The sequence below is a fragment of the Argentina silus genome (genome assembly GCF_951799395.1).
Source record: "Argentina silus genome assembly, chromosome: 7".
NCBI classification, from domain to species: Eukaryota; Metazoa; Chordata; class Actinopteri; order Argentiniformes; family Argentinidae; genus Argentina; species Argentina silus.
In genome coordinates, this window is record NC_139661.1 from 1,862,139 (window position 1) to 1,888,480 (window position 26,342).

At 38.2% G+C, this 26,342-nt stretch overlaps 2 protein-coding genes across 5 annotated transcripts in view; one reads left to right on the plus strand and one right to left on the minus strand.

Moving 5' to 3' along the window:
- Positions 1-3,759: 3,759 nt before the first annotated feature.
- Positions 3,760-12,223, plus strand: LOC310807621 (E3 ubiquitin-protein ligase DTX3L). Its single transcript, XM_083674170.1, has 4 exons — positions 3,760-4,011; positions 4,615-5,577; positions 5,856-6,073; positions 7,581-12,223. The coding sequence occupies exons 1-4, from the start codon at positions 3,988-3,990 to the stop codon at positions 7,648-7,650; spliced, it is 1,275 nt and encodes a 424-aa protein (XP_083530296.1). The 5' UTR covers positions 3,760-3,987; the 3' UTR covers positions 7,651-12,223.
- parp8 (poly (ADP-ribose) polymerase family, member 8) overlaps positions 8,034-26,342 on the minus strand; it is an 80,921-nt gene continuing 62,612 nt past the window's right edge. For 2 of the 4 annotated variants that reach the window (XM_083674167.1, XM_083674166.1), the window contains 11 exons: positions 24,564-24,629; positions 24,377-24,457; positions 23,813-23,880; positions 18,648-18,696; positions 17,522-17,634; positions 17,026-17,098; positions 16,821-16,890; positions 16,554-16,630; positions 15,913-15,982; positions 14,447-14,531; positions 8,034-12,223 (listed from right to left, as the gene is read on the minus strand). In XM_083674167.1, the coding sequence (XP_083530293.1) occupies positions 12,121-12,223; positions 14,447-14,531; positions 15,913-15,982; positions 16,554-16,630; positions 16,821-16,890; positions 17,026-17,098; positions 17,522-17,634; positions 18,648-18,696; positions 23,813-23,880; positions 24,377-24,457; positions 24,564-24,629 (855 nt within the window). In that variant the 3' untranslated portion in view covers positions 8,034-12,120. The remainder of the gene's footprint in view (positions 12,224-14,446; positions 14,532-15,912; positions 15,983-16,553; positions 16,631-16,820; positions 16,891-17,025; positions 17,099-17,521; positions 17,635-18,647; positions 18,697-23,812; positions 23,881-24,376; positions 24,458-24,563; positions 24,630-26,342) is intronic. The other 2 variants (XM_083674169.1, XM_083674168.1) reach the window with 1 other exon arrangement.

Consider the following 26,342-nt stretch of genomic DNA (forward strand, 5'->3'; position numbering starts at 1 on the left):
TGTGAATTTGACATTCCAATATGGGTCAATAGTAGGGCAGAAAGTTACAAAAAGATAAATATCACTTCTGTTGCTGTGTGTGTAAACAAACAGCCATGCAATGCCAATTAGTGCATTGTGAACAGTTGTTAATTACCAGTTGCAATTGAAAGAGCTAGGCCACACTTGAGCTTAATGTGTATTTGTAGTTTATTTGCTTTTGGATCTTAAGAGTAGGCTACAGTAGTAGTACTTCACATCACAACTTTTTAATTAGTAAAGTATAATCAGTATAAACTATACTAAGAGATGTCAGTATTCATGCAAATTCAAACTATATTGTGCACTTATAAGATGTGCCTCAGTGTTTTATATGCGGTAGTATTGTGTCATGAATATAGCAATACTTCATCCCATAGGTCGAAAAGACTAAAATGTAAACATGAATGAAACTTATCACCACCAAATAGGTCTGCGAAGCTGAAATCAAATAGCCACAATCGCAGGATCAGTCCTTCTTATGTCAGCGGCAAAGAAATGCTCATGTTAATGACAGTTTTGTAACCAGTATCAAGTCAAGAGTCAATAAAAATGTTATTTTACTCAAAAACAAAAACAACAGGGACATAACAACAACGTAATTAGTACGCCCCCCCCCCCATCCCCATCCCCATCCCCATCCCCCCGTCCCCGTGACATGTCTAGATCAGATTAGTGTCGGTTTGGGTGAGCCTGTTGTCTATCCTGCTTATATAACCCATTGTTTGACACAATACTTCTCTTGCGTCGAGCCCTGCTTTGGTGCAGCAACATCGCGACCCAATATCCAACCAATATATTATTTACATAGGCACATGCACCTGCACCTTACATAAGCTATCAGCATCAACACCTATAGTTTCCGATATGTATTGGTTTATTAACATCCAGGAACATTATGATTCATTTGTTTATTTGTCTTTAGAATAGCATATTCATTGCCTTTCCTTTAGTCTCTTTCCACAGGCAGGGAGATCATGTCAGGTGGGCTTGTGTCAAATAAACTGATTTCAATGCATTGTAGCACTATACTTAAAGATGTTCCAAATAGCCAAATATTTGTTTTTCCCTAAGTAAATACTTCCGGCATTTCGTTAAGCTTTTTGATTTGTCTTCCTCTTTGAAACGTCCATCAGTTGCAAAGCAGGGCTGAGGATGTTCTTGTGAAGTGCGGGTTGAACTGTGTCCTGCGTGGTGTCCCTACCGTGCCGCCTGGATGCTTTCAAGCAGCTGAGTTTTTCGTGATCAGATTATGAATTGTACTTAATCCTTACTCGATCTGCCGCCGTCTTTCTTGGTTCAATATTTCTAATGTACATTATATTGGCTGCATTTGACAGATGTCTAAATCTCCATAAATCCAATTCTACATAATACTTTCACTGCTATTAAATCCACACTGGTGGCCTCTTACGAGTTAGCTAAAGGCTGGGACTGATATTTTGTTGAAAGGCTGCAAAATTCGTGAGAGTCAATTCAAATACATGTGTTGTGAATGCGTTTGTAGAGTCAGCGACTAATAAGATGCGGTGATATCCAGCAAGTGGCGCAAATCAATACGGAGGGGATGCATAAATCTGCCATCATGTCAGGACAGATCAAAATAATGCTTGTCTTTTTTCAATCCTTGCAACATTTTCAGCCGAAGCATCAGATGGCTTTCCGCCTACGGTAGATTCGAAACTTACCAAATCACCAGTGAAATGATGCTATCAAACAGAAGTAAATATGAGATCAAGCCAGAATTGTATCGGTTTTTACCAGTCAAATAATAATAATAATAATAATAATAATAATAATAATAATAACAACAACAACAGCAACCACCACCACCACCAACAACAACAATAACAACAATATGACTAGCCTACTACTTCTACTAGTAGCCTACTCTAGCCTATTCTAAAGGTGATAAAGATAGTAAAGATCGTAATAAAACGACTACTACTACTATGTTATTATTAATATAATTATTATTCTAACAACACTCAAATGTTATTACTGTTATTATTATTATTATTATTATTATTATTATTATTATTATTATTGTTGTTGTTACTGTTATTATTAGTAATGTGAATTACCCTAATAATTAATTACAAGTTGAAGGCATATAGCTAAATTGTTCAAAGATTCTGGATTTTAATTTTGATTAACCTTTGCTGGAGAAATATGAAGTGACAAGGACATAAATGTCATTTCAGGAAATATTTCAGTTAGATACTCATTTCATTTTCATCACAGCCTAAAATGCATGGCGCTCTAAATACGGCTTGGTGTAATTGACTAGTTTTATGTCCAGACATTCAAGGTAGAATCTAGAAATCTAGAATTTCAACATATTTTCTGTAGGTCATGACACTCATGCAGAAGTTTTCAGTAGTTCCGTTTGCATTTGATGCATATTGTGTCAAGACAGAGTCATTAAGGCATTGTTGATTAATTCATGTTTTAGAGAGGTCATGTATACGCACACAATATTACATGGGAAAACAGGCAGATACATTGACGAAAAAAATAGATTTATTGAAGTTCTCATTGGTTGGATTATATCATACACAGTTATCTTAAAAGTACAAACAAGTAAAATCATCCTGTAGCCGATAAAGTTTAAAGGTGTAGGCTAACCTACAACGTATAGCCTCACAACTCTCTAAAATTCGTATCACAGACACAAACTGGACAGACCTTCAGGATCAAAATGTCAAAAAAGGTAAAACAGTAGGCTTATTTCACAAGTCAAACCATCACAATGACTTTGTTTCAATCTTTCAGTAAACAAATTGCATAGGCTATACTTTCAACATTTTAGAATAGGTAAACAACCGACAATTAACGTATTATTGCCAAATGTATTTAGGATAGAAATAAATAATTTAAAAAGCCAATGTAGGGTTTTATTCCCCTCCAATATTTAAAGCTCTAATATCTATTTTCTGGTAATTCAATAGCAAGACTCTAAATTGCCTGTGGCATATACATACTGTGATCCCTGTACAAGTCCGGTCAGTCCCCCACCTTTAGAAATGCCTTGAAAAATGGTTGTGTCGTCGTCTTCTTATAGGGGGACTTAATTTGAGTCTTTCAGCGCGTCCTGTTGCAGGTGGCTGGTAGTTCAGTGAATACTGCACGGATTCAATGGCACAGCCTCACTCTAAATCGACTACCGTAAGCTCTAATTAATTTGAAGTTACTGGGTGCACCATATCATTAAGGTCACAATAGAAAACTGTGTCACGAAAAAAGATGATTTACATACAGATTTCTGCCTGTTAGTGCCAGGATTGCGGGTTAACAGCTTGGATCGACATAACATGATGTGTGAAATCAGACCACACAATAAAACATAGCATGATTATTTGTTTGTGGAGGATAGTACTGCAGTATGAAGTTGCATTATATTGATAATAGGTTTGTTTGTAGGTTTGTGTTATGCTGACTATCTGAAATAAAAATGAAACATTTTAATAGGTTCTGCATTGAAACGGTTCTCCATTGAAGCTAATCAACCCAATCGATGGTCCAAGTATTATCAAATACATGTTTTTATCTCATATCATCACAGTAGAGGGTAATTCTATTTATAACATTGAGCAGCCTATAACGCCATCCTGCGGATGGACAGGCAGAGGGTTCTTCTATCAAACACATGGTACTCTACTGCCCTCTGCTAGCAGAAGAGGAGCATTGCGCATAGATGGAGCTAAACCCCACCCCCTGCCCTCGAATCGAAACCAAAACATGGTCGCGTATTATGTTTGAATTCAAACAATGCATGGCAGTGAATATACTCAACATTCAAAGAAAACCAATATACTAGAGTAGCTTACGTAGTACTTAAGATTAGGCTATAATTGAATTGTGCCTACCATACGGGATATGTATGAATGCATTTAGTAAAGGGAAGTATCTGGAAACCTACTCGCTGTCGTAGCAACGAAAGGACGCACTTCAAAGTGTGTATAAGTCATGGCAAATTCACCATTGAAAGAGGTATGTATAGGCTAATAATTCAACGTTTGTGTAGTATGGGAAATTATCTTGATTTAAGACTGAGTTAGGAATGTTTGCCAGAGTGGCCAATCTTAACCATGTGAGGGTCGAGGGTACAGTAGGCCTATCCGATTCTACAAATCAACGACTGATTTAGACGTAGTATCTGGTGTGCCACTGTTTGTCTGGAACAAAAGCAGCACCCACTCACAAAGTCATGAATTACTACGAATTGGTGTATACTAGATGGAATTCAGTATACAAAATACAAGTTTTTTGGTGACTGATCCCACTTAGCCTACAGCAATTCTTTGAATTCTTAAAGTTTAAGTAATTCGTGGTTAGCCCTAAAAATTGCCCACCACTGTTCAACAGAGTTGCAGGAACATGTTCCATGCACTGTTAACATTTACTTATGAGATTTGTAGATAATAATCTACTAAAATCAGACTTGCTCATGGGAGAGTAAGCACTCACCTGTGGATTCTGCTGTGTTTGATACAGATGGCAACTTAGTTTTTAGTCAGGTCACAATTTGTAAATAGAAAGCTATTTAACAATAATTTGCATAATAAACCCTCTGACTCCTTTTTGTTATCTCAGATGTTTTCAGATGTTACTCTCACTGTTGATGCAGCCATTTTCAAATACACTGATGAAGTTCAAGACATTTTCAGAGGACATTCTAACCACAAGTCAAAAGCTTTGTCATATGAAGCACATGGATCGTTTGTGGAAATTGAGGACCTGTTTGTAAAGTTGTCAAGTCTAGAGCGACATGCCCCAAATGCCAGGCATCACCAGGGTCATCACAGCCAGACCCAAGTAAAACCGGTCGAGGTAGTTGGAGCAGTTATGAAATACATTGAGCAAAAATGTTCTAAGAAACTACTCAGAATCCAGGGGGAAGACATTTCAATTAAAATGAATGATCAACCCCCTGAAAAAGTAGTGGTGACCTTCCATACTCTCAATCAGAGAAAAGACTTGGTTCATGTTCACTTTGCCAGAGAAAGATTCATCACATTCTATCAGAGAATTGCTACAGATCTTCAAGTGAAGTCGTACAGTTTAGATCCACGGCACTACAAAAGCCTGCAAAGTGAGTTTCCAGACCTTTTGATCTCAAGCAGCTCCAGTAAACAAAAAGTTACAGTCATTGGGCACTATGTAAGCATAGCAAAATTAGAGGACTTTCTCTCGAAAAGTTCTTCAGGGAGACAGAGACCCGTAACACCAAAAGCCAGCGATGGAGCCTCTGGTACATCCGCCGCACACAACAAACAGCCGGACAAAGAGGAGACATGTGCCATTTGTATGGACACTATTAAAGAGACGGAGAGAAAGACATTGGAATGTAAGCACTCATTTTGTCGGGACTGCCTGCAAACAGCCTTTAAGTTCAAACCTGCTTGTCCCACTTGTGGGAAACTGTATGGTGAATTGAAGGGCACACAGCCCGAGGGAGGCACTATGAGGGTCAATAAGGAGAGGACATTTTTGCCTGAATATGAGAAGTATGGAACCATTGTAATTTCATACTACATTCCAAATGGAATTCAAAAGGTAAGAAAACAAAGCCTTAATGTAATGCATTGTACTGAATGATCCGTTATGGTAGCTTTGTTTATGTTGTCACGTGACATACTGTGACAGCTTTGTTGATGCTGTTTTTGTATGACATGTCCTCTCCATTTAGAGTCAAAAACATCATCAAGGATGCAGTTGGAATATTTACAGTAAACTAAATATTTAGCTTGACTTATCCTTGAAACCCAGCACTGCACATCATATCACATCATGCCCAGGTACTGTACATTGTTTACAAAAACCTACTCTTATAGGAGGGGCACCCTAATCCTGGTCAGAGGTATGAGGGTGTGTCACGCAACGCATACCTGCCAGACTCCCTCGAGGGCAGGAAGGTCCTGGAGCTTCTGAAGCGGGCCTTCAAGCAGCGGCTTATATTCACCATTGGCCGATCATCCACAAGTGGCAGGAACAATGTTGTTACATGGAATGATATTCACCATAAAACCTCTAGGCTTGGAGGTGCTACTTGGTAAGTTCAGATGCCACTGTTCAATTCAGTTACAGTGCTCTGTGTACGTAATGGCACAGTGAAGCATGATTTCTTCTTTTGGCTCTATACTCCTAAAGTTTGGATTTTCAATCCGAATCAAACATTACTATGAGGTTAAAGTATATATTGACAGCATTGTACATCTTTTTATACATAGTCCCCCTATTTCAGGGCATCAAAAGTAATGGGACAGATTCATATAATATCCAAATGAAGCACTCATATATAGTATTTGGTCCACAATCCTTTGCATGCAATAACCGCTTAAGTCTGCGACCTATTGACCCCACCAGATGCTGGGCATCTTCTCTGTTGATGCTCTGCCAGCCCTGTACCGCAGCCTTCTTCAGTTGTTGTTTGTTTTTAGGTATTTCTGCCTAAAATCTTATCATGAAATGGAGGAAATTAAATGCATATTCAATTGGATTTAAATCTGAAGATTCACTCAGTCAAGAACCTTTCACGTTTTGGCCCTGAAAAACACCCTAGTTGCTATGGCAGTATGTTTTGGGTCATTGTCACTATGATGAAGCGCTTGTACTCGAGCAGACAAGATGTTTCTGTACACTTCAGAATACATTCTGCTGCTGCTGTCAGCAGTAACATCATCAATTAAGACAAGTTAGCCAGTTCTTGTGGCAGCTATACCTCCACCATATTTCACAGGGTAAGCTGTAAATCTTGGGTAGATCCTTTTTTCTCAAAACCTTATGTTTTCCAGACCTCTGCAGGCTGGTTATGTACTTTTTCAGCAAACTGTACCCTCTGCAATTTGCCTGGTGACGTATTCTGCGGATGGTAGTCTCCAGGTGAGTGTTTCTGATCAGTGGGACAGTTGTTTTGGGGTTTTCTTAATTATGGTGAGCATTCTTCGTTCATCCACTGTAGAAGTCTTCCTTGGCCTACCAGTCCATGTGCGATTGCTGAGCACACCAGTGCATTCTTTCTTTTTTAATGATGTTACAAACTGTGCTGATTTAGTTAAGTGTAAGGTTTTGGCTGTTTCTGGTAGATGTTTCTGATATTTCAGCCTCATCATGGCTTCCTTGACAGACACTGATAGCAGACTCCAAAGGCAAATGCAAAGTCTAGAATCAATACTAGACATTGACAGCTCTCTTATGCCTGCACAGATGATGTGACTGAACACACAGACTTTTCCAATACTTTTGGTGTCCTGAAATAGGGGGACTATGTATAAAAGGCTTGTAATTTCTAAATAGTGAAACCAATCAAAACATTGAAGTAAAGCTGAGAATCTCTACTTTAACCTCATAGTACGGTTGATTTCAAATCCAAACTGCTGGAGTATAGAGCTAAAAGAAGACAAAATGCTTCCTCTTTCCACTACTTATGAAGGGCACTGTATACTGAATTATAAAGACAAGAGACATCATACATGCCTATGGAAAGTTATAGTACATTATGCATTTGAGTATAAAATGTTACTCATTTCATATATGTTTTTGTGTCTATGGTTTTGCAGCTATGGCTACCCGGATCCCCACTACCTGGACCGTGTCCAAGATGAATTGAAAGTCAAAGGAATTTATTGACTCATGTCCTTGGACAGTCTCACTGAAAAAAACAGTGTAGACATATGAATGTGAAGAGTGGTCACAACAATCAGAAGTGGATGGAGAGATGCAATACAATGAACATTACATTTGTGTAATTAATTAGTGCACAATCCAGGAAGAGGGTAGACAATCAGAATGAACCCTTGGCAAAGCTGGCCGCAATTGATCCTTTGAGTTATCATTAATGCCTTTTAATATTTGAGAACAGCACATGGGGAAGGTCAATTCCATTTAAATTCAGTCAAGGGATAATAATTCCCCCAAAATTATTTAGTTTTCTATGAGAACTATTCAACTCATTGACATTGATGTGGCATGATTGACATTGTCATACTGTGCAATGAAAAATGAACTATAAATTGTGGTTTCAGCAGGTTTGAATTTAATGAACATAAACAAGTACATAAGCTACTATTTTCATAACTTGTAAAAAGCCAAAAAGCTCAATTCATTTGCAAAAGAAAGAAAAAGCAGTAAAAACTCAATACAGAAAATATTTGGCCTCCTTGTTGTTGTGGCAATATTTACAATATATACAATATGTATTGTCATATTTGCCATTTATCAATTTCTATAAGGCACCAAATGCTAAGTAGCATAATCATACTTTTTCACTAAAATTGTGCGGAAAATACAAAGAAAGACATCCAGATCAAAATAACACTCAATCACAAAGCGGATCAAATGAAATATGCTGCAGACCCTATTGTGTTGATCGGTCCCCATTCCACTGGTTTATTTATCCTTTTAGTTTAAAACCATTGTTTTTTTTTTTACGTGTGCACTTTTTAGTTCTTTCTTAATTGACAGTCAAATCATTACTACAGGAGTACTACTACTACAGAACAACTGTAGGTCCATATCCAACATGCACTTGGTGCAATTTTCTTCACTCATGAGATGAGATATCATGATACCTTAAAATACAAATGAACACAACTTTTTAATGTGAAAATTAATTGATAAGACATACAATTATAACCCTTATAACGCACCCATTCACACAGTAATAATAATTTGAAACATTTTAAATTAAGTGTCAATGGCGCAGTAACCAAGTTCCTTGAAATGTTGCTTGTGTTATAAGATAATGTATTATTCTGAGTGTATAGTAACCTTTCTGGTATTAAGAAATTACTCTTCTCAAAATAAGTTGCAAGATTTGATGTCTTTACTTGAACTCTCATTATGCTAGTTCCCACAGAGGTCAAAGTTGGTCCGGTGTTTTCAGACCTGAAAAGTGGTCTAAAGTCTACGCCACCTTGTGTCGACCTAACTAAGCACCGTCCAACATCCAGATTTTGATTGGTACGGACATGGACTTATCTAAACATTAGACCATTTTTGAGGTCTCAAAAAGTTAAAAAAAAACAACAACAAAAATATTTTGGAGTGAACATTGTCATTAGCATGACAACAGATCTGATAAGTAATCATGGTAGCTAATTGTGCAGGAAACTTAATGCAAGCTCAACATGTTAGTCTGACTAACGACTGTAGTTAGCATCTATGCAGCTGTCATAACCTGATATCAGTTCTTGTGACTGCCTATAAATCTGGCTGGTCTTACTCTTGTAAATATATTATCAGGATAGAGTCTAAACCAAAATCACTGAATAAACTAGTCCACCAAATGTTATCATACTTAGATGTACTGGCCACATTCATATTGTGTTGCCCATTTGCCTTTCCTGACTTTTGAGTTAACCTATTTTGTACAATCACATTGAATGTTTCTTACTTAGAATGTGATCAAGTAATTTGTGGATCTGTTTCAGTCAACTTGGTTGGACATCTCACTATGGGATATGCGCTTTGCAAGCCTGACTCCGCCCCAGCCACCTTATAAAGGCTCATGCAAAGTGTAACCAATTACTTATTTTCACTCTTCACTCGCAAGCCTGTCTGCAGTATTCCGATAGAACCTAGCTACCTAGCTTAACTGTTCCTTACGGAAGTTCCACTTATTCCACTTCCAATTTTCTCTCCTTCTCGTCCTCCTCTAAAGGCTTTGGGAAAACATAAAGTGAAGAAGAACAATCTGTGCCCAGATTGTCCTCGTAAATGTGGATGCACTATAGCCATTTGGGATTTTCACCACGCGAGGGATGCGCTCTCTGATCCTTCGTCTTGTGAGTATTGCGTGCATTTTGAAGTTAGGAATTTGCAGCGGAGAGCCAAGTTCGCTGAGAGTGTAGAGCTGGCGAATAGCCTGCTGGAAGAGGAAACCGCTGAGTGCGAGGCCTCACAGCAATTCTCCGCTCTCAATGAGCGCCCATGTAGGGCCGGGGGACCCCGGTCTACAGAAGGGACACCTTTTCTCACTATGAGAGTAACGAGAGCACCCTCTCGTGGTGCAATTGTCCCAACGCCACGTTTGTTCCCACGGTCATTTCTATGACTTGACTTCACTAGTCATGCTACTGAACTGGTTTCTTTCCATCCCCCACCCTGGGAGATAGATGCCAGAACACTCTGCCCGGTACGTGCACAACACATCTACATGAACAGAACTGAGCCCTAGAGGGGATATGATCAACTGTTTGTGTTTCACCAACCCTGCACGGGGTAGGGCGCTATCCACACAGCGCCTTTCCCACTGGATAGTGAAGGCTATTACAGAAGCAGTTCTAAAGGCCTGCAGCCCCGGGCTCTGTTTCTGAGATTTGTGCTGCAGCCAGTTGGGCATCCCCTCACACTTTTGTGACATTTTACCGCCTCGATGTCACTGCACCTTCTGAGTAGAGTGGACCGGGCTTTGGAAATCAAGGCATTTAACAAATGTCCTAGTGAGATGTCGAACCGAGTCGACTGAAAGAGAACTTTGGGTTACGGTATGTAACCCCAGTTCTCTGAAGGAGATGAGGTGGACATCTCACCAGATTGGCTCTCTTTTACGGGCTTGTGAAGAGGTGGTTCGCAGAATTAATTGGTTGCATTTTGCATGAGCCTTTATAAGGTGGCTGGGGCAGGGTCAGCCATGCAAAGCGCTCCCAGCGAATAGCTTACGCAAGGGTGCATATCCCATAGTGAGAGATCTCCCTCATTTCCTTCAGAGAACCGGGGTTACATACCGTAACCCAAAGTTACTTTTTTCAAACAATATGACCTGTAACTTTATGTTCTTTGAAAACACAGGGGTCATGTATCATATGCAGAGTGGTGGTGTCAAATATGGCAAAATATCAATATCTACTAACCAATATAATTTCCCTAGAAATGTATACATTACAATGAACACATGGGGAATACCATACTCTGAGCTCTGGTCTTAGAAGCACGGCAATATATAAACAACAAGCAGCAAACATCAACGCTTAGTTTGTATAGAAATCCCATACCCCTAACAAAAGGAACCATTTAAAAATGCTTGTCTTTTAAGTGAATTTCCATGATTATGTCCATCCATATTTTTCAACCAGTACAAAGATCAATCTGAAATGAAAGGCATTATGTAACACTGCCTTTTTATTCTGAATTGATTTATTTTAAATCAAGAGTTATTCTATTAGACCGGTTTTAAAAGGCAAATGGATTGGCAAATGGAATGATCCTAAATCGACTAATTCTTGACTGGAATCTTAATCCTTTTCATTGTAAACCAGTTGTCCCCCTGCAAACAGAGTAGCAACCAATATATTTATTTCCCAATATGATAAGCATGTGAAGGAAGCGGATTGACTTGGAAAATGAACACAGCATACATTTCTGCTCATCTATTTTATGACAGCTCTGCCATGTCTTCAACCAGCTGCCCATTCGAATTTCCTCCTTGTATTGCTGTGTCCCTCATTTACAAGAACTGTTCACCAATATTTACCACTGTTGAAGATACATAAACCTTTTTTTTTGTTCATTTTAAAATAATCAGAGTGGAAAAGGCTTCTTTTTTTTTTTGATTATGACCTAGTTGGAACAAATATATTACATTAAGAAAAATAAAGTGCATATCACACCTTCGGAATACAGAAAGTACATTGTACTTTAAAAAGGTACAACTCTTAGTCAACAAGGTCAGGTGGTACCTTTTCTAGACAGGAACATCTCCTTGTTTCCCAAAAAGGTCCTATATCTACTAGGGGAAGTCTCAAAATGTTCACCAAAGAGTTTTACCATTTTAAATGTTCTCTAAAAAAATGTAAGTCGTCCATCAAACTCAGCCGTAACATGTCTTAGGAAAAACAGTATTCTCCATTTTATTTATAAACTTAGCAAAATGTTTCTTCCTAAACTGTTTGCTTTTTTTCTGTTGTAAATATTTGTGGTTTCACCAAGGTTGGAAACACTGTAGCTATTCTTTGAGGATTTCAAACTTTTGCTAAGTCGCGTATTTCTGCGCTCATCAGTATGAACGCACTTGGTACGGATCTTCCTCAGCTCAAAAATCCAGCTTTGAGACAGAAGATGGAGGAGAGGTGGAGGCAGCGGTATTGCTCAGGGAAGCATTCATCCCGTGGCTGTCTGATTGCCGATAACTCGGAGGATCTCCCTATGGATGCTGGGGTCTTGTGTGTTGAGGCTTGTGTCGCCCACCTGCCCATCTTCATAACTGGTCCAGAAGAAGAGAAAAGACTGTCACTCCTCAGCAACAACTCCCTGACCTAACCAAACACTTTAAAGCCCTTTCCACACTGACAACCACTGTGTTTGATCTCACTTTCTTAGGGATAATGAACCCGTCTTCCTTTATACAGAGAAAAAATATCAAATGCTGACATTAATTAGACACGAATGTCTGTTAGAACACTGTCAAGTGATCAGCATGCTTAAATCAAAGTTTCAATTCAGCTGGTTCATGCAACGTTTCAATGTGTCCACCGTGCACTGAGCAGACCATATTCGGAGTGCATCTATGTTGAGTTTGCATCTATACCACTCCAATACAATAGATGGCAGTGTATACAAGTCAAGCATTATACGTAGGTCCTATGTACCCTCTTTAATGTAAACAATGGAGGCAATCACAGGGCTCAAATGTTTTTTTGGAGGATATAATAATTGAGGAATGGTTACAAGCCAAACGCTAGTTTATCAGGAAGAAAACGTACAAGAAACTGTACGCCTTTGTATTAGCTGTTCAACCCTTTAACACCCAATGTTGTATATAGGCAACAATGTCTTTAAACACCTAGTAACATGTCTATATTTGTACAAAAAATAATACTTGTTATAAGCACATGTATATGACTGCTTTATAATGTCTTATATCATCTCATAATGATCCTATGTAAAACATGTTATTATTATCCCCAATGGGGAAATTGTTTTTTTTTATCAGTTTAAAAAATATATATATATTTGAAGGGTACTGACATGACTTAATGTCTCATTCATAGCATCTTCCTAGTGCATTTATAAGTAGGGCTTAAGTATTTGATGAAAGTAACAGCAAGTTGCCATTAAATTGCTTTATGTAAGCCGTTAACATCACCATGTTATAAGAAAAAGCATTGCAGGAGACCCCAAGATCGAGTTCTATTGGTTAAATAAGCCTTCTTTACACTTTGTTACGTTCCCACTCCTACATGTGCGTGTATCCTTGTCGTGTTTTGTGTTTCCTTCTGTTTTTCCCTTACCCTGTCACTCTACATTCAGGTGTCCGTCAGCAATTGGCCATTCGTCCCCATCACTCATCACTGTTCCTGACCAATCAGAGGGCTGTCCGTGTCCTTTAAAACGCTGGACTTCCCCTCGGGAGTCGACCCATTTCACCGTAGTATTGCGTTTGCTGTCGACTCGTTGTTGCCTGTTTGTTCAAATCTCCGACGTATTGGTTTTTGCATTTGCTGTTTGTTCAAATCTCCGACGTGTTAGTTTGCATCTTATTTTCTTTTCTCATAATTTGTCTGTCTGTTAATTGTACGCCATAGGGGTAAGGTGAATAGGTAAGAGACCCATGGGTTTACATTTCCAACACGTAGGCTCACCTGTGTTACAATTCACCAGGTTAGGAGTGGGTGCCGCCCCATGTATGTTCTAGTCTAGTGTAGCATAGCACTTTAGCATAGCCCTGATAGTATAGCTTACTATTGCACTAATTTAGGACATCACTTTTGTTTATGATTTCTTTGCTTTGGCACCGCTCGTAGTTCCCTTTTCTCCTTGGCGTGTGTCTTGTGTTGTGTTTGCCCCGAGGAAATAAATAACTGTATATACTGTATATAGTTGAATTGTGGCTTGTGGCTGTTTAATTCCTACAGTAAGTCCGATGTACTACCTTTTTGTTGCGACTCCTCTACAGCCCCTAGACGTAGACGAGTTTTCATCTGGAGTCGTAACACACTTACACAATGTTATGAGCCTTCTCATCTGTGATATTGTGCAGCATGTAGTTTGCCTTGAATGCACTCATGGAGGGAGTAGAATGGACGACATCACATAAGGTGTTCAATGTCAACTTGCTATATAATAGTTTATTGTAGTTGTTTTCATGAAATAACACGCACTATGAAGAGATGATGTCAGTACCCTTCAAAAAGTTAGAAAGATAGGCATAACATATAATGATTATAAGGCATGCTTATAATTAGTTATAATTAATTTTCTGTGTATGCCTCATAGAAAGTGTTTCCGACCAATCACGGATGGTGGCGAGTTTGCCTGCAGTGATTTCACCTAGTTACAAAATACTATCTGCACAGGACACCACAAGCTCACAGCAGGAAAAACAGGGCACTTGTCAGTTTTCTCAGCAATTACTTAATTTTGTTCAAACTAACCCAGCAAACTTCTACTTGGATATGATGCTGCTTTAGGGATGCCATGTACTTACACAAAGAAAAACCTTGTACAGACGTGGTCTGTGTTGGGAACGACCCAGATATCTCCATGCTTGTGCAGGTCGGGAGAAGTGATGACTGGAAGAGAGAGACCAAGATGTTAACTAAACAGTCAACTTGAAACAAATGACTTCTTTTGTAGCTTCATAGTTCATAGTCTTCACAGTTCCTTAATAAGGCTTACATGCTGTGCTTCACAAATCACTCATGTCACGCTATGCAAAAGGTAGCAAAAGGGTTATGCCACGTTTGGCAACCTGTTTGCTTATAAATGATTTGTAAAGAAATTATATACAGTGCCCTGCGTAAGTAATGGGACAGCGCAGCATTTTTTCTTCTTTTGAAATCAAACAATTACTATGAGGTTAAAGAAGACATTCTCAGCTTTTATTTGATGGTATTTGTATATATATTGGTTTCACCATTCAGAAATTACAACACTTTTTAGAGTTCAGGCCACCAAAAGTGATGGGACAGATTCATCAAATGTCCAAATTAAGCACTCATGTTTAGTATTTGGTCGACAATCCTTTGTATGCAATAACTGCCTGAACTCTGTGACCCATTGACCCCACCCGACACTCGGGTATATTCTCTGGTTATGCTCTGCCCAGCCGGTACTGTAGCTATCTTCAGTTGTTGTTTGATTTGAGGTCTTTTTGCCTCAAGTTAATTAAGCAAATTAAATGCATGTTCCATAGGATTTAAATCTGGAGATTGACTTGAGCAGTCAACAACTTTCCACTTTTTGGCCCTAAAAAACTCCCTAGTTGCTATGGCAGTACGTTTTGGGTCATTGTCCTGCTGTATAATGAAGCGCCGTTCAATGAGTCACTAGTGCTTTCTTTCCTTTTAATGATGTTCCAAACTGTTGATTGTGGTAGGTTTAAGGTTTTGGCAATGTTTCTGATTAATTTTTTCTGTTATTTCAGCCTCATAATGACTTCTCTGACTTTCATTGACGTCTCTTTGGCCCTCATGTTCACCGACACCAACAGGCTCCAAAGGCAAGCGAAAAGCCTAGAATCAATAGATATCAAGAGCTTTCTTATTACTGCACAAATGCTGTGATGGAACACACCTGACGTACCAGAAACACCTGTCAAGCCAATTGTCCCATCACTTTTGGGTACCCTGAAATAGGGGGACTATGCATACAAGTGTGTAATTTATGAATGGTGAAACCAATATGTACACAAATACTATAAAATAAAAGCTGAGAACCTATACTTTAATCTCATAGTAATTTTGGGATTTCAAATCCAAACTTTTGGAGTGTAGAACCAAAAGAAGACAAAATGCTTCACTGTCCCATTGCTTACGCAGAGCACTGTATGCCTTATACAGGGTTAATAAAGGCTCCATGATGCTAAAAAAGTGTTGTTTTAAGTGTGACCAAAACAAACTATCTCTGTCTGGGAACTGAAACACATATGTTGTGGAGTATAGGCCTACTTACCTTCACATAAGGCTATGCACTTCAGATTCCGACTTTGCAAAAACTGGGGCTGCTGCCCTTTCTTTTGTGACTATAAAAGGATAAAAAATAACAACAACATTACTTTAAATCATATATTAAAGTAAGAATACTCACTATTTGTATGTAGTAACAATTGCCAATTTTATTCCAGTTTAAAGGTACAATTTACAATTTTGCTCCACCAGTAGATCTCCAGGTTAGCCTGATATTTTCATAATGCTAAATACATTCAGTAATCATGTAGATTTATCTCAGTTGAAAAAGCCTAATTTTCCAGCCATGAGCCACCATCTTGAATTAGAAAAGATTGACAGACATTACTTTTAATCTTTACAACATTTCAGGTGATGGTTTTTTGTTAAGGACTTTAATTCCATGTAGCTACATATTGCTACAACATGGACATTTTGTGACATTTCCATGTAAAATAGTTGCAAATGGTATCTTTAAAGCCACAATTCTTAACTCTGAACAACAACAAAACGTCATGCTTGCCACATAAAGCTGGGGTTGGAGACATGTTCATGAGGCATCTATAAGTAATATAAAAAAGTATACGTCTTCACAAATTACGTATTGTGGCTTTAAACACCTTTTCATTTTCAAAATATCATTCTCACCTGCAAATGTAAGTTGGTCTTGCTGTTTGTAGCAGTCTCGTCCTTGGAAGCAACTTTCTGTTGCTTTTTGTTCATCCCTACATCAATAGTAATCAATCAGTTATAACAAGCTCTTTCTTACCTTCTATACCACATATTGCTTACATACTGTAGTGTCTTGTATTAATTACAGCATTACTGACTGTGGCTCATTATATCATACTGTTTGTAATACATTTACCATGTTAAATGCATTAACTTCCCTATGAACTAAGGTTCACTGGGTACCTGAGTAGCCAAAGGATATGCTTGACATTGGGCTGAGATAGATTCCACTCCCATAGATGGCGCCATGGAGCTGCACAGCACAACCAAAACATTACAGGGCTATATCAAGGCACTCTTTTGTATTATATAAGGTTATATTAAGATTACAGCCTCAATGGGTTAAAACGCTGATAAAAAAACAGCATATCCTTAGTGGTTTTATTACCTGAAGTCTTGTGTTGGATGCAACAACCAAACCATTCCTCAAAATGGAGTGCCAATTCTCTATGTGTGAACCACTGACAAGAAAGAAAAAATACAATTGGCAACAATCAACTATATATTACTTTTGAAATCCACATTAGTGAATTTGGTCAGGATTTAGTTACTGAATCATTCAGGTGTAAAGTTTCAGTGTCAGAGTATTAAGTTTAAATATGCAGTGACACAGAGACATATTCAGAAACATACTTTCTGACCAAATATTGTTATCTATGTGCAAGATTTTTTTTTTTTTTTTAAAGGACATTCTACGCACCCTTTAAAGGACATTCTACACACCCTTTCTTGCCCTAGAGACTGACATTAAAACACATTAAATTAGGATTTTCCCACTGACCTTCAAAGCTTACTGGATATGTTTAAAGGGAAGGAAAATTGTATATCGCTGTATAGCATGTTTTCATGAGCATGGAGGGTGTGTAGACTAAGGGGCGACATACTGGAAAGCGAAGGTGCTCCCAAAGAGGTTCTTGGCAGCTCTGAAGTTTGACTCTTTGGCAGGCGGACTGCTAAGCAGGAGGAACTGGTGGGGTGTGTGCATGAACTTCAGTTGCTGCCGTGACAGAAGGGAGATGTTAGAGAGCATATCACTTATCACATGTTCACTCTGCTTCGTTGTTCTTAACTTAATATCAGGCTGCCTTCTGACTTCACAGGAACATCTAACGACATCTGGAAAGGCTAAAAGCGGCGGGAAAATACCATCAGAGAGATATTACATAAGTCTTAGGAGATTAAGGTTAAGCCATACTTAATATCCCTTTAATAGGGAGATATTATCTGAGTTAAATTTGTTTTTCTGTCACTCTGCAGCAACTCCTGTTACTGTAACTTAGTAATGTGTCTGCATACAGGAAGTAAAGGCCTTTTCCTGCCCCTCTATAGAGATACAGTTCCCTACATAAGTATTGGAAAGAATAACCATTTTGTCTTCTTTTAGCTTGATACTCCAACGGTTTGGATTCGAAATCATACAATTACTATAGGGTCAAAGTAGATTCTCAGCTTTAATTCAATGTGGGTTTTTTTCAGATTGGTTTCACAATTTAGAAAGTACAAAAAAGTATTGGAAAAAAATCATATAATGTCCAAATAAAGCACTCCTGTTTAGAATTTGGTTGACTATCCTTAGCATGCAATAACTGCCTGAAGTCTGCAAACCATTGACCCCACCCGACACTGGGTATATTCTCTGATGATGCGCTGCCAGGCTGGTACTGCAGCCATCTTCAGTTGTTGTTTGTTTTGTGGTCTTTTTGCCTAAACTCTTATTATCAAGAAATGAAATGCATGTTCAATTGGATTTAAATCTGAAGACTGACTTGGCCAGTCAAGAACATTCTGTTTTTGGCCCTGGAAAAACTCCCTAGTTGCTATGGCAGTATGTTTGGGGTCATTGTCTTACTGTATGGTGAAGTGCTTACTGTATGATGAATTTGGAGGCTTTTGCTTGTACTTGAGCAGGCAAGAGTTTTTTGTATTTTTTGGAGTATAGAGCTAAAAGAAGACAAAATGTTTCCTCTTTCCAATACGTTCTTACGACTAGGGTAAAAAAGCATCACTTACTCTGGTCACTGGTAGTTTGACAATGTGTGACCTGTTACTGGATATTACCCTAGAAAGAAAAGAGAAATGGTTACTTGTCATTTATTTTGCAACCTAACAATTCCAGCAGCTTGGTTGACCTGTTGTAGTATATTGCTGTAATTGTCAATCATTCTCTGTCTGTAGGTATCCATCTTTGTAATCTGATGTGAATGGTTCCAAATGACGTGAACAGCAAGTACTGTATGTTTTTGATATACTAGACCTCAGCTGTTATGGCTTGCTGAAGACACAAACCTATTCACAAACAATATCAAAACACCAAGAATATGAAAATGGTTGAGCAGCGGTAGTGCGGCGGTACCACCACAGCAGTAGCAAGTCAAGTTTTACATGTTTTATTTTAGGTATTTCACTTTGGCAAAAAAAAGAAAACACCAGGGGGCATCATTGAGCATGCTAATGGACAGGCAATGTGTTGTTAAACAGTAACTCAATATCTACGTCTCCACAAAGCGAACTGATATTATTTTTATATTTTAATGTAATTTTAATTATTGTAATTCATGTTTATTTTACAATGGCATTGTTAAAAAGTGGAAAAGCAGACAGTATTTTACAGTAGGCTATAGCCTTTCTTTCTATTGTTGTTTTATTTGTCAGAGTAATTTGAAAGCAGTGCAAGGATTTGAGGGTTAGTTTAGGATTAACGGGACAGCGATTACGTTTCCATGCACAATATTTGGCCATTCAGAAGGAATTCATTCCAAACTAACATTCCGAAATAACTGTTTGTATGATCGCAAATTCAAATGACCTTTGGGAGGTAACTGTTTACATGTCCTAACATATAATCTGAATAGCAAGCATTTTCATTTATTTATTTTGTTTACTTCATTTGTCGGGGAAGATGCCAATCAAGATTTGCGTATTCAATGGATTAAATATAAATAATGTCTCCTAGGCTGTTGCATGTAGGCTTATTTTGCAACATCATAGCCTATTATTTGAAAGAAGCCCAAGAGTATTATATGAAAGCAATCTAAACCCTATTTGGACAGGATTAGTTTCACAACAATCATTACCAGAGCATCTCCGTATTTTTTGTCCTGTGCGAATTGGCAATATCAGTAATTTTTAGAAACTATGCTTGACTGCGGTTGTAATAATTCTGGCCTCTTCCTCGGTTTGTAAAAATATGACCACCACTTAATGTGCAATAGGCTTCATGGTTTGAGATCTGTCCGCTCCACTGATTATCAGAGACGGGGCAGAGGGTAGGTTATCAACAGTATCATGGCCCATGGCATGTGGCCTGCAATTATTATGATGCTGGGTGACAATCGCTGGTAGTTGTGTGCCTGGTATAGGCCTACTGTGATCAGTGAAAGTAAGTTGTCATGTTGACATTCTGTTATTCATATTATTATGTAGGCTATAATATATAAAACTCACAAATGTTTGACATGTGTGACATGTATGATCTATAGGCTACACATTTTGCTGCAGCTCCAGTGTGTGCTTGCTTGAGCTCTGTGAGCTTCGCTTACAACAAGTTCATCGTTTCCCATTAACAAACAATAGGATGACAATATGTCTAGCCAAACTAAACTTGCTTGGCACCATGGCGCTGTTGGACAGCTTCTCGCCACACACCAAGCATAATGGAGTCGATGTCGTCTCATCCCCGGTGAAAGTAAATCCGAACGAAAGATAGCTTTCGCTGTATATTGCCTCAAGCTCACCGTCTTTGCTTTCTTTTTACCACCACTCATACTAGGGCCTTTACCTGGGTCAGAATCTTGTTCAGGGCCCAGTTCGGAGTTTGCATTTTTCCTTTTTAAAAACTTCTCCATCACTGTCACCACGACCTGTCGCATGCGTCACTAATTCTCTTGTCTCTAAGAAGGAACGAGGCAATTACCTACCTGCTGCCACCCGGACGAATATTACATTACTCTGCCAGTCACTATATTACAGCACAGACACTCGACAATGGCATATTATTTGCAGATAATTATTAATAAATGTTAATTAAAAAAAAGTGAAATTGGATAATTTCTCACGGCACACCCAACGATCTCTCACGGCACACTAGTGTGCCGCGGCACAGCGGTTGGGAAACGCTGGCCTAACCAGTGTGATATCTACCAGTTGCTATTGGTATATTCAGGAGTGAGCTAAGACAGAGGGACTTGTAAATAAATTGGTACTTATGTTCTCTATGACAACTGTAGCATAGCATGTCAACATACGTAACAGCTCAAAGTTCATGGCCTAATAGACCCCCTAGCCTCATTAAACAGATCACAGAACCATGATGAAGATCTCTCCTGCGATAAGTAAGGCGATCAGGATGATGAGAATAGATGATGAGCAAGACTGTCAAAGAGATTACAACCACCCAACGTGTGGGGTGCGCCCCTCCAAAGTTCCCTCTGCTCCAGAACTCGGCCGTCACGATAAACCTACTGAATATAAGGGGCTAAAATATGACAACTAAAATGTTTTCGTATAACTGTATGTTTCATATCTCAAGCAAATAATAGACATTACATGGGGAAATGCAAATTATCACAATGACAAAAACACATATTTACTTGTCACTGTAATCTGATATGGAGATGAGTGGATTATGCAAAATGAATACTACTAATAATATATATTATTATCATCGTACTTTGTCATCACATGATATTTCTGAGCCACTGTTTGTTTGATGATGTTGATAGCACAATGATAATAATGATGATCGATTCACTGTGTTGTGAATCGATCAACCAACCATAAGAGAGACGATGGAAAATAACTGTGGGACAACGTTAAAACCCAACGTTGCACAGTAGAATGTGCTAACACCATCATACCATGTTGGTTTATGGTTGTCATTTGATGGTCTTCATCCAACGTTGCTACATTGTTTATCATGGGTTGAAAATGAAAGTTTTCTTAAAATTGGCAGTTGACGGTCAGAATCACACCAGTCTCACAGTTGAAAATCATTTTTTTTTTTTTTAAATGTTGCCTATTACATATTTTTTTAAAACGAGCATTTGACGGTCATCACACAACATTGTGACAAGGTTGCATGTGTACTTTAAAGGAGGTTTTCTACATTATCATTATTTGACAGTCATGATCCACCATTGTAACAAGATTGCCCATTGATTCCTAACTAAAGGGAAGTACAAAATATCATGTAATTACATTAATAGAACTGGAATACTTTACTTGACATAAGCTATATGAGTACTTTCTCCATGCATGATTGAATAAACACTGTTCTTTATTAAACCATTTGGGAATCAAACCCACAACCTTTTGGTTTGTAATATATTGTTCTGTCCACAATGCCACTAGTCCACTGCTGCAACACAAGAGTAATAATGGGGATCAGATTGTGCATCAGAGAAATTAGAAACGTAGGTAAATACTTTCCTTGAGGTTGTAAAGACATTCTGTAACACAGAGAATAGTTGGACATGTTGAACATTTGTAAAAAGAAAAGGTTTTCTTGTTGTAATAGCCTTTTCAGCATGGTCTGAAATGTATCCTCTTACTACTACTATTCAACCCATGTGACATCACGCAGCAACGCGAGATGATGAGCATCAAATGACAACCTTAAGTGAACTTAGAAAAATAACCATCACATAACAACGTCTAATAAACTGTTAATTCCAACCAACATGTGATCCAACCAACAACCATCAAATAACAATGTCAATCCAACACTGCAAAGCTACAGAGCATTTGCATTTTGACATTTAAAAAACTTTCAAAAACAATATTCTCACAACCAATGTACAACATCAGTTTGGTTAGTTTTTGACTGTTGCACAACTGTGAAACATAAAATGCCCATGGGGTATAGTTGTAATGGCTTCCTGAAAATACAAACCTATTCACACACAATATAAAATACCCAAAATATCATACTATTAGTATTAGATCATGTGCTAAATCACAAGAGCCCTATGTTATTAATAACCATATGACCTGAGCAGGGCATCTGGAATCATTCTGGGCACTAAATAACACTGATGTGCTGAGCTACGATTGAGACCAACACTCACACACACAAACTTTCAAACTAAACTTTCAGAATGACCTAATAGTCACATTCTCTGTATGCGGGCAAAGATGAGTACAGTTACTTTAAGCTGTGGAATTGCTATATTTGATCCAAGTGCCTGGGGGTTTCCTTCATTTCTAAATGTTCTTCGTATCTTATCGAATCATGGTCCTACATTTTACCTCCTATCTCACTCAACCCCTTTACCATCTCGGAATGCTACAGAAATCAGAGTGATTACAGCTCTGACGCTGTCTGAAATGAACTCAGTGATAACAGGCTTCCTCAGAGAGAGAGAGAGAGAGAGAATAAATTCCTCCCCAACCTGAAGAGTCTTCCCTCTGTACCACATTATTCAGACACAATAGCTGAAATTGTATTTAAGAACGGGTTTAATTAATGTCATTGCAACCCCAAATGTCGACTGATGTGTTATATGCAGTTTTTACATCACCAATGCATATTATATTAGGATTGAACTAGCTTTACCAATCTACAATAGTGTATTTCATAAGCAATGCGTATAGCACTGCATAAACATAAACAAAATACTAAATTGATAAACGTTTGTGGTATATGTTAAAACCCATGGTTAAGGGTATGGTCAGCTGTGAAACCAAATAGTAGTGATTGACACTGGCATGCTTTATTGGTATGTGAGCTGAGGGTGTTAAGTATTGCATTTTGATGCATTATGATTGCATCATGAATTTCTGTCTTAAGACTCCACTATGGTTTTGAGCAATGTATTGACAGACACTAAACTTAAGTGCTGAGCTATGCAGTGACAGCGAAATAGTACTAAGTGGTTCAGCTATGCAAAGGCACTTGCATATATAGCTAGACAGGTTGTTTTTTTTAACCATAAATATGAAAATAACAAAGTGAAATGTTTCCATACTAAAATTCTTGAAAAGTGTCTAGGGCTGTCACTTGTGCTCTAATAGCTATACAAGTTCCAACTTATGTTAGCAATTTTTACATGTTCATAGCATTTTTAGACAAAGAATATTGTTTAATCGAACTCCAATTAGGTAAAAAGCAATGGAAAATGGAATGACAAAGAACAATATTCAATTTAGGTATTAACATCAGGACAGAGGTTTATTACCATTGTAGTAACGGGTGAGCTAACGGGTCATGTTTGTCCATCTGCTTCTTTATCTCCAAGTAAGGTGCCTGTAATGAAAAGGACCATTAATTGAACTCTCCTGCCTTCATTTGAACAAAGGCACAGGGGAGATGGCAGGGGATGAAGGCCAAGATCAATTAGGTCCTAAACTTAATCAAATCAAACATACTATGTTAAGATGCAGTGTGGACGTTAAGCATTAGAGGATAATGCTATGAGGTAACATTGCAGGGACAAATGTTCCAAATTGCTGAGGATGAACCGAAAAAAAGCACTGACAAAACTTGAACTGTATAAGCATGTATATTGTTCTTTGGGTCGGCAGCCCAGCTCAGCATTTGATGATTACCTTTTCAAGCTTTTCAAGTTGATAAATATGTCTAATGTAATCATTAGTTCCACCAACAAGAACCTAATTTCACATTTTAATCCTGGTCTTTGTCCAAAAAAATCATCCATAAATATTTGTGTTTATTTATTTTACACACACAAAAAAATCATGAGTACTCCAAAATTGAAAATATTTAAAATGCATATCCCTACCTGTAAGGAGGCTCCATCATGCTCTAAGGTGACTTTGCCTTTAAAACGTCTCCATATTGGTACAGTATAAGGTGACATTGCCTGTAGAATTTATATATAAATTGTATATTGCTAGTGGCTATAAGGATTATATTGCTTGAATAAAGTCGCCACAAGAAGTGACACTGTCAATAAAAAGGCTCCCTACCTGGGTCATTTCTCTGATAGATGTAAGGCTGTCAAGGGCTCTCATCACTCGGTCATAGTCCTTTTTCTGATATGAAACAGAAACAGAGTCATGGCACTGCAATCAAATAAAGCCACATTCATCATCTTTTTAGAGAAAAGTGACTATGTTATGCAACATGGGCAGAACTTCGTTTAGCTCTATACACTATACAAATACAGTTTGGATTTGAAATTAAACAACTATGAGGTTAAAATAGAGATTCTTAGCTTTAATTCAATGTTTTTTTTTTTTCAGATTGGTTTCACCATTTAGACAATTACAACCCTTTTTATACATCCAGTAATCCCCCTATTTCAGGGCACCAAAAGTATTGGAAAATTGGCTTGACAGGTATTTCTGGTTAGTCAGGTGAGTTCCGTCACATCATTTGTGCAGGCATAAGAGAGCTGTCAATGTCTAGTATGACTCCTTTGGAGTCTGTTATTGGTGTCTGTCAACATGAGGACCAAAGAGACATCAATGAAAGTCAAGGAAGCCATTATGAGGCTGAAATATCAGAACAATCAATCAGAAACATAGCCAAAATCTTAGACTTACCAAAATCAAGACTTTGTAACATAATAAATAAATAAATAAATAAATAAATAAATAAATAAATAAATAAATAAATAAATAAATAAATAAATAAATAAGAAAGCACTGGCGAGTTCAGCAATCGCAAACGGGCTGGCAGGCCAAGGAAAACTTCTACAGTGGATGACTGAAGAATGCTTACCATAATTAAGAAACCCAAAACAACTGTCCCACAGATCAGGAACACTCTATCAAAACCCCCGTAGATAGGTAAATACACAGTGACCGAGCGGGTGGAGGCTGGGGCGGTGGTGGGACGACCAACAAGTGAACTCTCATGGCCAGTGGCATTACACTGTTTAACCATGGTGGAGTGTAGCATACTCTGCTTTTTTAAGCCTTGTGCCTGAGACATGTTGTGATGTTTTGCATACATGTGAATCAGCTGTCTGTCATCTGAGGGACAACTGTGCCATTCGACTTAAAGTGTCCCGCCTGAATTTACGTAAACTTAATTTCTGGAAAAAGGTAGACAGATGAGACAAAGATGCCAGAGTAATGGTAAGAGTAAAGTGTGGAGAAAAAAAGAACTGCCCAATATCCACAGCATACGACTTCAAAAAATATCATTGTGAAATATGGTAGAGGGGGCTTTCACATGTATAGCTTCCACTGGAACTGGCTCACTCTTCATTGATGATGTAACTGCTGACGGCAGCAGCAGGATGAATTCTGAAGTGTACAGAAACATCTTGTCAGCTCAAGTACAAGCAAATACATCCAAACTCATTGGACGGCGCTTCATCATACAGCAGGACAATGACCCAAAACATACTGCCATAGCAACTGAGGAGTTTTTCGGGGCCAAAAAGTGTAGAGTTGTTGACTGGCCAAGTCAATCTCCAGATTGAAATCATAATTAATATGCATTTCATTTGCTGAAGAGAAGACTTCAGGTAAAACGTCCTCAAAACAAACAACAACTGAAGATGCAATACAGGCCTTGGCAGAGCATCAACAAAGAAGATACCTAGGGTCTGGTGGGGTCAGTAGGTCACAGACTTCAGACAGTTATTGCATGCAAAGGATTATCGACAAAATACTCAACACGAGTGCTATATTTGGACATTTGGTTAATCTGTCCCATCACTTTTGGTTATCTAAAATAGGGGGACTATGTCTAAAAAGTGATATACGTACAGAAATACCATCAAATAAAAGCTG